At 44.0% G+C, this 14,127-nt stretch overlaps 1 protein-coding gene across 1 annotated transcript in view; it reads left to right on the top strand.

Moving 5' to 3' along the window:
* The window catches only part of CPS1 (carbamoyl-phosphate synthase 1), a 134,580-nt gene extending 121,470 nt beyond the window's left edge, over positions 1–13,110 (top strand). The window contains exons 34-38 of the mRNA XM_075000834.1: positions 3,875–3,973; positions 10,029–10,088; positions 11,047–11,159; positions 11,836–11,965; positions 13,012–13,110. Coding sequence (XP_074856935.1) covers positions 3,875–3,973; positions 10,029–10,088; positions 11,047–11,159; positions 11,836–11,965; positions 13,012–13,110 — 501 coding nt within the window. The remainder of the gene's footprint in view (positions 1–3,874; positions 3,974–10,028; positions 10,089–11,046; positions 11,160–11,835; positions 11,966–13,011) is intronic.
* The last annotated feature ends 1,017 nt before the right edge of the window (positions 13,111–14,127 follow it).

Here is a 14,127-nt window from a genome sequence, read left to right as displayed (position 1 = left end):
AGAGTGTGGAATAACAACAAGCTGTACACTCACACCAAAATGCAAGTCTACAGAGCCTGCATCCTCAGCACCCTCCTTTATGGCAGCGAGACTTGGACCCTGTATGCCCGCCAGGAAAAGAGACTGAACGTCTTCCACTTGCGCTGCCTCAGGCACATCCTTGGAATATCATGGAAGGACAGAGTTACCAACACAGCCGTCCTCGAGCAAGCTGGAATCCCAACCATGCACACCCTCCTCAGGCAGCGTTGGCTCCGCTGGCTTGGCCACGTCCACAGGATGAATGATGGAAGGATTCCAAAAGACATCATGTATGGTGAGCTAGCCTCTGGCAAAAGACCCCCCGGACGCCCCCAGTTGCGTTACAAAGATGTCTGCAAGAGAGACCTCAGAGAGGTAGACATCGAGCTGGACAACTGGGAAGAACTAGCAGACGACCGTGGCAGATGGAGGCAGGGGTTACACAAGGGCCTTCAGAAGGGCGAGTTGAAGATCAGACAGCTAGCAGAGGAGAAGCGAGCACACAGAAAGCACAATAAGGACTTGCCAGACACCCACTACATCTGCAAGAGATGCAGCAAGGACTGTCACTCTCGTGTGGGTCTTTATAGTCACAATAGACGCTGTAAATGAAGTCTTAAATTGAAACTTTAAAGGGCGCGATCCATAGTCTGTGCAGACTGAAGGATGCCTACTACTATGATGTCTGTAATTCTAGAAAAAATAAATAACTGGGATGAATTCAGGGCTGAAATACAAGCTAAATATAAGCAAAAAGGCCACTGTCAGTTTTTAGCTTGAGGGCCCAGGGAACAAAATACATCAGGACTCAACGTTTCACTTGATGGGCCTGGCTAGTGTTCAGCTTCATCTTGTCCATGCCTTCCTGATGCAGCCTTAGGTGAACAGCCACACACTGATATACCAAATCTGGGAGACGGAACCTTCCAAGCTACAGTATGATTGGTGGATAATAGCATTGGCGCAACCAGCTGCAATCAAAGTGTTGGTGTGATAAACTGATTCCTTTGTGCCGAAATTTTGTGAATCCCTGACTTAAAGGATGAGTTTGACCTCAAGCTGTAGGCTATTACTGTAACAATATACAGCTATTACTCAAACAGACCTTACCCCACCTCCAGTCTAATAGGTGGTAGAATGTGGAGAAAGGAAAGATTTTTCAACAAAAAAGCAGTAAACTCAATTGCCATGATTTAGTCCCCTTTTCAGTAGTTGCTGGTAAACTGTAATTTGTACTTGATGTTTTTCCAAGGTTGCTCCTTATGGGTGTGTCTCAGTATACTAAAGGATACAGTGTGATGTGCTTCATTGGGAAAGGCAATGGCAGAGTAGGTCAAAAAGTAGAACAAAGTTTTCATCTACGTTTTACCCCCTGAACTCAACATTTCAATGAACGTATTTGTCACAATTCCCACTTTTTCAATCAGCTGAAGAAATTGTTAAAAAGAGAAAATGTTTGTGAGAACGCTCATAAATATCAATCGACATTTTTCTCTCAAAATTCAAATTTTTGATGAGCTATGCATAGAAAATGGTGCATGGTAGCAATTGAAAAGACAGTGGAAGCTTTGTTGTCTGGCACTTTAATATCCAGAAAACTTTGTTAACCAGCATCTGCCGTAGACAGCAATATAATTACCCCTTGAGTTATATGGAAGAATTCAGACCGCTATCCAGCATCATTTTCCAATGTTTGTGGAAGTCGTGTTTGCTTGATGGCCCTGAGGCAGTAAAGGAGCAGTAAATTACAGTACTGCATACAGTAACAGTATTAAAAGGTGCAGTGTTAAGTAAGATTATTTAATTTCTTAAAACATTTTTTGAGTTTGGTGTAAAAACTTGAGTAACCGGCAACCTCCATTGCCCATGAATTGCAGATAACAAAGCTTTTACTGCACTGCATAAAGTACAAAGAATTGCGCACTAATAACTATGTTACCAAAGAGTCCAACAGTTACTCAAACAGTGGCATTTGTGTAGCTGCAGCCTTGTATAATGCCAACAGATTCAGGCTGCCAGCACTAGGGACTAAAGTGTTGATCATAGGTGCTAAAGCCCTGTGCTCTACCACGTGAGCTAAAGGCCAAGTGGCTCTGCGTCAAGCCTGTAGAGCAGAGGCTTCACCTATCCTAGAATGAGGTCTCAGTGCCTCTGGGTACTAGAGTTGGAAAAGAAGTAATCATGTGATAGTTGTTACCAAATGTTGAAATTTTAAAGGCTATCATTTCCCCATAATCCAGGAGTTTCAGTGGCATTTTTTTTCCCTGGGTATTTGTTCATCGTTTGTGGGCTTTTTGGTACAACCTAAAATTACTATCTACAATAAGTAGACTCTTTGAGGTTTCATTGGAAGGTCATGTTATTTAATGATACTGACTTCCTTTGAAAAACACATTGAGCTCTACTGATGAAAGCACTGTATAACAGCTGGGTATTATCATCATGATTATCATGTAAATTCGCTGAACTCTTTCCATAAATAAATGCTTGGCAGCACCTAAACCCCAAAGGACTCTACCTACAGGATTTCTGGTGAGGATAGTATGCACTCTCATTGTCACAAGGACAGGTCCCTGTTCAGGACTGTCCACCAGAGCTGTGATCCCTCCCAAGCCTGTCAAGGTTGGATGAGCCCTGGCTCACATGTACCACTGAAAACCTCAGGGCTAGAGAGTAAAGTGTGCAAGAAGAAAGATTTGCTGATTCTACTGATGACTCCAGCTCTAAAACACAAGTATCCACTTAACTGTCTTTTTTCCTTGAAACTCCATGCTTCTGCCAAAGAGACAAGACTTCATTCCCTTGATGCCAGACATGCCCTGGTGCTTCATCTGCAAAGGACAAATCTGTCAGAAAATTACCAACACTTTTTTGTTTTTGCCATAGCAGAAATGAGTTCAAGTCATATCCTTTCAGAGAATTTCTAAGTGGGTTCCTGAGGCCACATTTACATTATCCTGAGAGGGTCAATCTTCTGGGGTCAATTTTTTTGCATCTGGTAGGGATGCATGAAACCGACTTATCGGGGTTGGCAGTCAACCCCTGTACGCCTTGCTATGGTGAGGAGGAAGGGAGGTCAACAGGAGAAACTCAGGATACCACAAGCATCTTTGCTGCTTGCTTCCTCATCCCCAGCCCCCTCCAGTCTGAGCACAGGGGCCATTTCTCAAAGAAGAGGAGGAGGTTGCTATAAAAGGAGGTTCTTTAAAACATGTCCATATCTGCAGTCCTTTCCTCATCTACTACAGAGCCTGTTTTATTCACGGTAAGAAGAGGAACTGGAGAGGCATCATTCCACACTGCCTCTTGTGCCCGTGGTTGGGAGCATGAGGAAATCTAATGTGGACCAGTGGAGACTGCTGATTGCTTATTAGACTTTCTGGACTCAGACATGTGATGCACATGAACACTGACATATGGAACACAAATAGAGGCGACATATCTCAAAGACCTTCCGTTTCCTGCTGCAAACTTTGCAGTCATGCAAAGATGCATGGCTGCATGTCTACGAGCCACTGCTCTTTAAGCTTTAAGTCACAGTAAACATTTTGTTACAAGCTCACATCCTGTGAGCCAGATACTGCATTTTGGTCTCCCGATAACTCAGAGCAGAATTTATTGATGTTGCTCAGTGGTGGGCTGCTTGAGAGTAAAGCACGGCTTAGTTCTTCATTATTGCTTAATTAAAAACAAAAGATGCATCTTTGCTGGCCTGCTTTTGCCCTCTTGGCTCAAGAGATGGCAAGCCACATGCTACAGAAAGAGGAGGAACTTACGCTCCTTGAACAAAATGTTCCCTGATGTATTTTTAGTTATTTGGGTTTGACTCCTCTGCCTTATTATTCCCTCCTAGGTTGCTTGCTTCGGAGAGAATATCCACTCTGCCTTCCTGAAGGCAATGCTGTCCACAGGGTTTAAGTTTCCACAGAAAGGAATTCTGGTTGGAATCCAGGTGAGCACTTAGAGTTTGCAAATCAGACTGAAGACAGGGCAAATAATATGGAGATGGGGTAACCGGCGCTACACTTTCCACGCACTCATTTATGCTGTCTTTAAATGAAAGCTTTCTTCACTGGGGCCTTTCTGCAGCCGTGACAGACTGTGGTGTGCGAGCAGAAGGAGTGAGCTGTAGAATGGTGTACTCTCTTGCAATAGGAGGGTGTGTTCTGGATTCTACACAGTGGGCCTGAGCTCCCCCTCACATGTGCTCGTATGGTGTCCATTGGCTTCATTGGAGTATGTCTGTGGACAGAGTTGAGACTCTAGATCCTTACAAAGGGAGACATGAGAGGAGACTCAAATCCTATCTGTTCAAAAATCCCCACAAGAAAAAATCATAGTTTGCCCTGGGTTCGTACAAGGTGCTTGTGGCTCTTACACATTTCTGAATCTGATGCTGAGCTTTCTGTCAGATCACAGCCACACTGCTACAGGAGCCCACACAATAGCCATTCCACAAACCCCTAAAGTTGAATTCTGCTAATCAGCACAGTTAATAATTTGTATGGAAAATTCCTGTCTCTCCCCTCCATCTCTACCAAGATTACATGGCCAGGCAGACCAGTAGGGGAGTCTGCTAGGACAAAGGAGGTGTTATTTTTGCAAAGTATACTGCAGCTCAGTATATGGCAGGGGCAAACATTTCCTCAGGCTGGGTTCTGCTCTTCCGGCTGTCTAATCGGAATGAAAGAGCAGCACTCATTAGCTGGTAGGGTTGGAGATCAATATGCTTGGCTGCTTCCTCTCCTGCCTACTGGAGCGTGCAGCCGGCTGGTCTCATACAGCACCAGGCAGCTAAGGGAGGAAGCTGAGAAACAGGAGCCCGTCCCACACAGAGTTGAGCTGTGATGCTCCTAGTCCTGCTCCTTTGTGCTCCCTCTAACATTGATGTTGAAGTATTCCCAGTTAGTATTAAACTGCAGAAAGATAAAGGTGCAATAAAACCCAACACAGGTTTCAGGTTCAAGCCTTTAGGTTGGTTACAGAATATTTATTTAGTAAAGAGCCACTAGGCAACATTTGGAGTGATCCAACCAAACCTCATGCAAAAGCGAAAGGATTAGGTAAGCAAACAGGCAAGTGGTTACTACTTATACCAATGCTGCTGTTATAGTCATGGGCAAAAATGAAATAGCGTCTCAATGGGTGATCACTGATGTCACTGACAGCAGAGTAAAGGAAGCCCAGAGTTATCACCCTGGAAGCTAACGGAATCGTTTGGATATAAACTGGCACTCCCTTGCAATTTAGCAAAACTACCCCTTTTTATGCCATTTTAATGCTAATTAACATTAAACAGCCCTTTGCCATGCTTAGATGTCTACCACCTTCTTACTGGCTCTTGAGATGACACATTGTTTAAATTAACACACGGACCACTGTCCTCCCCATACTCTCAATATAGATGGTATTTCATAAAACGTCCATTCTTCTTAAAAACACTCGTTAAAAACCTTGCTCAGACCGTCAATAACCAAAACACAAAGATAACATAACCCTGGGTCATGTCCTCGCTAACTCTTACTTTCCCTTAGCACTCTGTTTCCAATGTATCACTTCCCAGACTGGTTTGCACTTATGCTGACGTAAGCCCCACACCTATCCCACTGATTTCTTAACCCAACCATCCTATAGGCTACATCCCCCAAACCCATGGTAGACAACTGCACTCTTTGTTTTAGGGCCTCTCCCCACACCCTCGTGCAATGTTGGATCAACCTTTCTGGGGCTAGTGGCTCTTTTCCAGCTTGAGCCCTGGGTCTGTGGTGCCAACCCTACCCTCTGCATTCCCTCAGAGTCGTTGTAAGTGGCAGCTGGTTTAAATGGTGTCATTGTGGAAGTCCTTCAGAGCAAGGGCTTTTGTACTGGGAGCTAAGGCGATATTTGCCTTGGGAGAACCCCATATCTGTTTATAGTTCTGGATTTGTAATGGGAATAAGCATCTCAGGATAAAAAAAATGGTAGCCAGGAAGAAACACAAAGGATGGTTTCTCCTCAATTACCATCTGCAGGAGATACTGAAGTCAGATATGCTCACCAATCTCCTCATGGTCTTGTATGTCCCGATAATGGTCAGTCACACCGCATGAGACTGGAAAATGCTAGGGTCCCATAAAAACACTCCATGGCCTAGCACCAGGCCTCCTGCTGTGCCTGTAATAAGCGGATGCCCTATATGCTTGCACAAAGTCAATAATTAAGTAATTAAAATAATACCTGTTCTGTGGGCAGTAGGTGATTATTACAGCTGCTAGCCCAGTAAAAGGAAATCAGGCCCCAGGTACATGGCAGAAGCTAGCCCTTGGGGAGATTGAAAAGGTTGTAGGAGAAAGTTTCTTCTTTTGGCAGCGGAGGATACCTAGATGACTGAAAACAACGCTGCAACGTAAATCAACTGCTCTAGTGGGAATGCCAAGCCCGTCCTCCTCCTAAGACTCATCAGAATGATAAATGGACTTAAACCACGGCTGCTAATTACTACAAATACGCATTAGAATGCTTGCTTGACTTCCAGGGATAGTTGAATGTCAGACCCTGGACACTTCCCATGGAGTACGTGCCCTACTGTTGGTGTCTTTGCAGCCAGTCGTTGTAGGGCTAAAATTGTGAAATACCAGCTCCAAAGAGTACAGCTGTACGTAATTTGAGCCTGCTTGCCTGATGCCAAATGTTGCTTGAGGCATAGGTCTTTTAGGAAAAGAAGGAAAACCCCCAAGCAGTGCCGATGGGAATGATGTCTTCTCCCCGCTCTTCAGCCCAGTGTGTTTGTCTAGATAATTAAACTGCAAAAGGGTAAGTATGGTTGAAAAAATGAGAGCTGTAAATGAAGTGTGCAGGAATGAGCAGGCAACAAGGAGAAAGGAACCCCTGTCTCTGCAACTGTGAGATGGCGGAGGAGCCTTGTAGTCTGTAACCATAGGAAATGCCATTCATATTTCCCTCTTGTAGCTTGGAATGGATAAAACGCACGCCAGCATGGTAGCAATGTACCTGCATATAGAAAATACGGATCCAGAAACAAACTGAAAAGTATCCATAGCCACAAAGGGTACACACCATGATCAGTCATAACTTCAGGGCAGGGTAACATTCCCAAAGCTGTGGCCTCTGGATCTTAAACTACAGGATGATCTCTCTTAGCTGCTGTGAGGCACACAGTTGAGCAGCCGATTCCATCCAGGAGAGAGCAGTGATGTACTGGGACAGTAACCGGTTTGTTACATTATTACACGGGTGATACCTTTGATTTACAGGAGATGTTAGGTTACCTGAGTGGCACATAAACATTCCCTTTTGGACATTTCAGTGCGTAACTGTTTCATTTGCTTTCCAGAGCTGTGAGAGTACAAAAGGTACATATAAGAAGCCACAGTGGTGGTAAAGTTAGTTCTCCTGAATGGAACTGGGGGAAACTTGCTTAGCACATTGAGGCTGTCACTTTGTCTCATTTGCAGGGCTTTTTTTTTGTGCCACTACTTACTGGTACTGCGTACCAGCACCTCGGCAGCCCCAGGTGCGGGATTGGCTGGCAGGGGGTGGGATCTGGCTGAGTACTGGCTCCCTTTTTTTCTTTTTTCTTTTTTTTTTTTTTTAAAGAAAAGCACTGCTTATTTGTATCAATTATACAGTGACGAGGAGAGAACATTCATCATAGGATGGAGAAACAAATCCAGAATTAAAAGGGATATGTTTAGTTTTCCTCAAAATTGCATCCTTCTGGCATATTTGTTTCCCCAAAGGGCCAAATGTGCCACTAAGTTCTTGATTAAGCACCGTGAATAGAACGAAAGATGTGTAACTAATGAAACACAGCATCTTTGAAAGATTCCAATTGCTTCGTCCTAACGTGCTTCATGTTTAGAGATGTCACTGGGCAGTGTTGGTTCCTAAGTGCTGTTAGTGAAATAGCTGCCTTAAAACAGGAGAGCAATGCCTCTTTGCTTCCTTCTTGCAACAAAATGCAAGTTGGGTGATCAGCAGTCTCTGCCAGGTTACATCTCATAACCATTGCTGCCGTAGAACACAGTGCAATCTGGTCTTCCTCAGAACTTTAAAGCTTAGGTCTTCAGTGGGTCTAACTCAGTGGAGTGCTGTTGAAGGTAAAATAAACTATTCACATTTACAACAGTTGGAGATCTGCTCCCCTTTAAAAAACAAACAAACAAACAAAAAACGATGGATAGTCTTGTGAAGCTGCCGAATGAGTGGGTGGCTAGGATCTTATTTGCCATTAAATATTTAATACAAGAATAGCTGAAAAGCTCTTTGCATTTTCCTTCCTGATTGGACTATTCAATGATGTCTATAGGGTGGACTGCATCTGTTTTACATCTGTGCTGATAGCCACAAAATGCTGAGAACGTCAAAGGAGTGTTTTTATTTTTAAATTCCAACTCTCTGAGCCTGTACTTTCAGTGTAGCCTTATACCATGTCTACTATCGTAGATATTTAGGAGTAAAGATTATCTTCCCCACACTGGATTTAAGAGTAAAGCTCGCAGTCAGAACATTTGAGTCAGGATTACGTAGCTGCATACTAACCCAGATGCTGATTTCAATTAATGATTTAAATTGATGTCACTCCATTGAAGTCCCGAATTCATACCAGTTGAAAATCTAGCCCTTCACCTTAAGCCAGATGTCACAGCAATGCAAGAAGGGTATTGCAGGATATAAAACTTCCCTATAAAGAAAAGAAATAAACCTCCTCCTTCTGCAATAAATCTCTTCCAGTAACTAAATCTGCCTGAACTTTAGTTACTCATGGTTTCTTACACAGGTACTTCCAGTCAGCTTTTAAATCTAGGGGGCTGCTCAGATTCAAGCTGACAGATGTAATTTCTTTTTGTGGAGAGGCTTTTTTATGTGTCGCAAGCGCTCGGTCCATGTTTGATACAAGTTTATAAGATGGTTGTGAAAGCCCCCACCCCGACCAGAAGGCAGAGTGGTTCTCGGGCTAGGAAGCTGCCAATCATGTCATGTTGTATATTTGTAATTTCCAGTTGGTGTACAGAACAAAAATGGCTTTATTATGAGGTTCTTGCCAGGGTCTGTGGAGCTCAAAGGACTTGTTGACTCACTTTATTTCTTTGAAAATAGTCTTTTTCTGACCTCCATGCTCTTTGCCAGGGTCAGAGCATCATCCATTCCAATGTGGAAAATGTTTGCATAATCCTGCTTCTTTACTGGTCAGAGTCACATTACAGCTAAGATTCAGAATGTCTTTACAGTGAAGAGGTCACACGTTGCTGTTGATCTGAGCAGCACTTAAACCCCAGAAGTGTGGAAGATTAGAATTAAGCGGCACTTAAACCCTCACTAGAATATCATATCCCAGGCTGCACTAAGTTGCATGATGAGTGTAAAGTCAAAAGCAAATGTAAAAAAAGATGTTACGTCTTCACTTGTTCTGTATGGTACCTGGGTTTGTGAGTGCATTATAAGACACACTTTCAAAGGCACTTAGGGAATCTGCACACCTGACTTTACCTAACTTTTAATGAAAACTGGGTGCCTAAATCCCTTAGGTGGTTTGGTGATGTGTGTTTGTGAAAGGAGTACACATGCATGTTTCACTGGGTATAGTCATGTAGTTGTAAACAGAGCACCCAAAGGAGTGTTAGAGGGCAGACTGAAAAAGAATGGGTCCAGTGGCAATGTGAAACGGTGGCCGGGCTTCCTTCCCCCCGGAAGGGGCGGGGCCAAGAGTGAAAGGGGCGGGGCTTGAGGCAGTCAGCCCTGGGGCCTTCCCCCCACGGTGCAGAGTAGTGGCACAGCACTCCGAGGCATTTCAGAGGGTCCTGGAGCTCTCGTTACTGCTACTGTGGTGGCTAGAGCTCCGAGCCCCTTTGAGATGCCAGACCTTGGGGGCAAAAGGCCCCCTTTACTGTCCCCCATAAGCAAGCCCGCACATGTGCACAGATTGATTGAGCAAAGGAATGTTTCTCCCCCTTAGCAGATTCCCCTAGAACATCACTTTAATGCTCTCTGTTGCGTTTCCTTTTCAGCATTCCTTCCGCCCCAAATTCCTTGGGGTAGCGGAGCAGCTCCATGAAGAAGGGTTCAAGGTATGTTGCTTTGTGCACAGGCATTTCCCAGGCTCAGTAAGGACTTCTAGCTGAATTGCCCTGTTAAGGTCAATGAGAGTTACACAACTAAACCACTGTACAATCATTAAATTGGACAAACAGGATTACTTTCCCGGAGCCTGGCGTTTTTACTTTCAAAGCTAGAAGAAGTGCTGCTCCCTTTTCAGCCTGCAGCTGGGATGTCACACTGCAGGTGCTCTGGAGACTCAGAGTTCTACAAGAAAAAGAAGCAAGTCTGGAGATCATGTCTTTGAACACAAAAAAGGAATGCAAAAAAACCCCAAAAAACAAAAAAAAATCCCTTTTATGGTGAAAAATCAGTATGGGGCCTTTAATGTTTTACAAAGGAGCATCTAAGTGTGTGTGTGTCTTTCAATTCACTTTTAATTACGCAAGTATGTGTCCAAAGTAGAGCTTGTTTTCTGGGTCATATTGGATCTGTCTTCATTAGTGAATATTAACATCGTGACTGTAAAATATTAGACTGTATTTAATAGGAAGTCCTTCTGGGGAACTGGCAGGCAGTCAAAAGGTATTTTAGTAAATACTACAAATGTTGATCTGTTTGCTATATGGCATCATTCACAATAGGGTCTAAGATCTGGGCACAGTTTTCAAAAATAACCTATAGATATAGGAATTTAAGCCCTGCGCTCAGATGCCTACCCTGTTTTGGGCCGTAGGACCTACTGTTTAACTGTCACGCATCTGTCAGAAAAGCACTGATAACATAAACAAGGGGAAGATTATGATTCTGCAGGTGGGTCTCCCTTCTAGATAAAGATACACAGGTATATTTTAGGGAGGCTAATTGTATGTCCGATAGGCATCTTTCTATTGATTTCATTTGATCAGGCCCAGATAGTTTGATGCACGGTTACAATGAAAGTGTTTGTGTTATGAAGTATGCAGTGTTATAGCTTTCCTCTCAATGCAGCTTTACGCGACAGAAGCAACTTCCAACTGGCTCAACGCCAACAATGTACCTGCGACTCCCGTACCCTGGCCATCCCAGGAAAGCCAGAGCACCAACCTCCCACCAATCAGGAGGTAAATGATTAGCCCAGTTCTTGGAGATGATGGGAGTCTTTGGCAAAAAGGAAGTCATGGGGGAGCAGAGAAAATCCTGGTACCACTGAGATCAGTGGGCAGGACTGACTCTTTAGGGCCGGGATCTCGCCCCCGGGCATTATGGGTTACTGTTCTGCTGCAGAAAGCCGTATTCAGTTCTGCCTGTAGTTATTCTGAGAAGGAAATTTAACCCTATTTAATCATGAAGTGTGTAATTCATAGCACCCGTTTTCTGTAGCACTGAAACAACTTTACTCCACATCTTTCCAATGTGTCTCTCCTCTCATTAAGTTTCATATCTCACCAAGGCACCTACAAATGATTAAAATCTAGCTTGTACAGCATATGTTGTAGTATTAAATTAGGACAGTAAATTAGGCCCTGAATGAAGTTGCACTTGGCTACCTGAAGGCTGAATTTAGCCTCCTGTTAGGGTCACACACGTAAGTCCAGGATGTTACCCCCCCAAGCTCCTGATTCCTGACACAACACCTTATCCATGAGTCCGTCCTTCTTCAGGATGCAATATTCAGTACAAATTAAATATGACACGGAGTTAAAAGTGCCAGCACTGTTTGGTTGAACACACACATAGGTTTGCTGTAGACTTTCAGTAAGCAAAGAGTCACTTAGAGTCTTCTCCCTTGCCTTTCAGCTTGATAAGAGATGGACACATAGACCTGGTGATTAACCTCCCCAACAGCAACACCAAGTTCATCCATGACAACTACGTGATCCGCAGGATGGCTGTGGACAGTGGGATTGCTCTCCTCACCAACTTCCAGGTATCTCTGTCACTGCTCCTTCTTCTCTGAGTCACTGTGGTGTCAAAAGTGCTGCGCCCATTTTGAGCATCGCAGCCAATATTTTCAGACCTCGGTTAATGCTTGAAAGCATTTTTTTTCCTGTGTGCTGCACGGCGAGATAAAAAAAATGCATCGGTTAGATCTTATGTCAGCGCTTAGGGCCTCTGATGTCTCAATTCCATCTTTAGAGGAACTTTCCCTGTCCAAGCTCATTGTAACATCAGTAAAACAAGCTTGTTTGCAGCATTCAAGCTAGGTGTCTAAGCTCTGGATGGGAAGTTGCCTTCTCTGCAAAAGTTTCAAAGCAAGACCTGTACCATTATGCTATATGTCATCCAAACGAGTCTGATTGCTCTTGGGGCAGCTTTTAACCTGATCCCAAAGTTTCACCTGTTATCTGTCTGGGGTTCCTGACAAACTACATTTCAGATATCAATAGTGCCTTCTGTTTGAAGTCCGTCCATAGCATCACAGCTCTGACAGGGGACAGCTGGACTCACCTTCCAGCAGAACGTAGACCGGCTCTGCCATTGTCTGTATCCATAACATTCATTAACGCGTGCAGACTGCTCCGTTGGGTGTCAGTCACCAAATTCCTGTTGGCTTCAGTCGGACTCTCAGGACATGGGCTGGAGCTAGGGATTGCAGTGCTAAATCCTATGCTATGATCACAAGCCAATGCCAAGCTGCAGTCTCATAGACATGGAACTGCTAAGCCTGAGTGGGACATAGCTGAGCACGTGCTCATCTCTGAAAAACATACATGGGCATCCAGAAAGGAGATTCCCCTTCCAACCTGCCAAGGAATTGTGTTCTGCTCCTAGAGGCAGTAGCTCTATTTTCTCTATAAAGTCTGGGATGACCCTTCCTCATAAGGGGCTCAAAATCATTTCCTGGCTTGCAGGATTGGCCATCTGTTGCTCAGGATGGGCCTTGTGTGTCGAACTGGTGTGCTTGCTGTATTAGTCAGCGCCCTCCTGGAAAAAGCTGCAAAATGATTGTTCTCCTCTGCTTTATATTTCCAGGTGACAAAGCTTTTCTCTGAAGCCATCAAATACTCTGGGAAAGTGGACGCTAAGAGTCTTTTCCACTACAGAAAACTCAATACTAGTAATGCACCATAGAAGAGCAGTCACCAGCATGAAATCCAAGTCTTCTCACACCAGGATCCAGGAAGAATGCCAATCCTGGCTGCTGAGACTGTCTGTCCAGCCCATATTTGGTTATTTCATTTATTTCCTAGGATCTGACATTTTTATCTTTGTAATGTACAGAGGAGACAAGAGTACCTCTTAACTAGCAATTCCCCGTCAGTCCTTCCCCTCAGGATGTTTGTTGGAAAACATTATCCATTCCTTCACTGTTTGCAGCTAATATTCACTATCCAGTAGATTGGCAGATCCAGACCCTGTTATGCTGGAGGAGACAGAAGAAAAGGTCCAACACATCAGTGTTTAATGGCTAACTGCCTTTTTACAATAATCCCCTGGAAGTTCTTTTCACCTTCTCCTTAAACAGCCCCGTCACACACATGTGAGTGCTAGAATCTGATTCCAGCCCCCACCCCTTTGAACTGTCATGTAGCTTTTGTCTATTTGCTATTGCTGACTATCAAAATCTTTGTGACTCTCTTCTTTATAATAATTACCTGATGCTCTTGTACTTGCCTGCCAAGGTATAAAACAGCCAAATATGTTGTGTGTGACAGGAGCTCTTTAGAGTGAAAAGAACAAGAATTCACTGTTACTCTCTGACAGCAAATGAACATGCAGCTACTTTTTGTTTGTTTTAATCCTGGCAGAGTTCCATCCTTTACAGTCTGCAGGTCTGATGAGGGGGACTGTGCTGGAATCACTTCTGCATTCTGTTCAGTCCTTCGTTTGTGACTTCTGTTTATTATATGAATCTCGGACTGCTAACCTGCGCCTCACTGGGCTCTGTCTCAATCGAGTCCATTGCTTCCAAGGAGAATATTTCCCAAATGCCACCCCGCTCTCAAAACATTTTGGATTATACTTTGCTAACATTAAACCGGAATACTTTTAAAACAAGATTTGAGTTTTTCCCAGTTCTTACCTCTCGCTGGTGAAATACTCTCTCAATACTTCCTGTCTGGACTCCATCCCATCCCAACGGTGATA

The sequence above is a fragment of the Carettochelys insculpta genome, chromosome 8 (genome assembly GCF_033958435.1).
Source record: "Carettochelys insculpta isolate YL-2023 chromosome 8, ASM3395843v1, whole genome shotgun sequence".
NCBI lineage: Eukaryota > Metazoa > Chordata > Testudines > Carettochelyidae > Carettochelys > Carettochelys insculpta.
The sequence above is the reverse complement of the archived record's forward strand: the minus strand, read 5'-3'. Positions and strand labels throughout refer to the sequence as shown.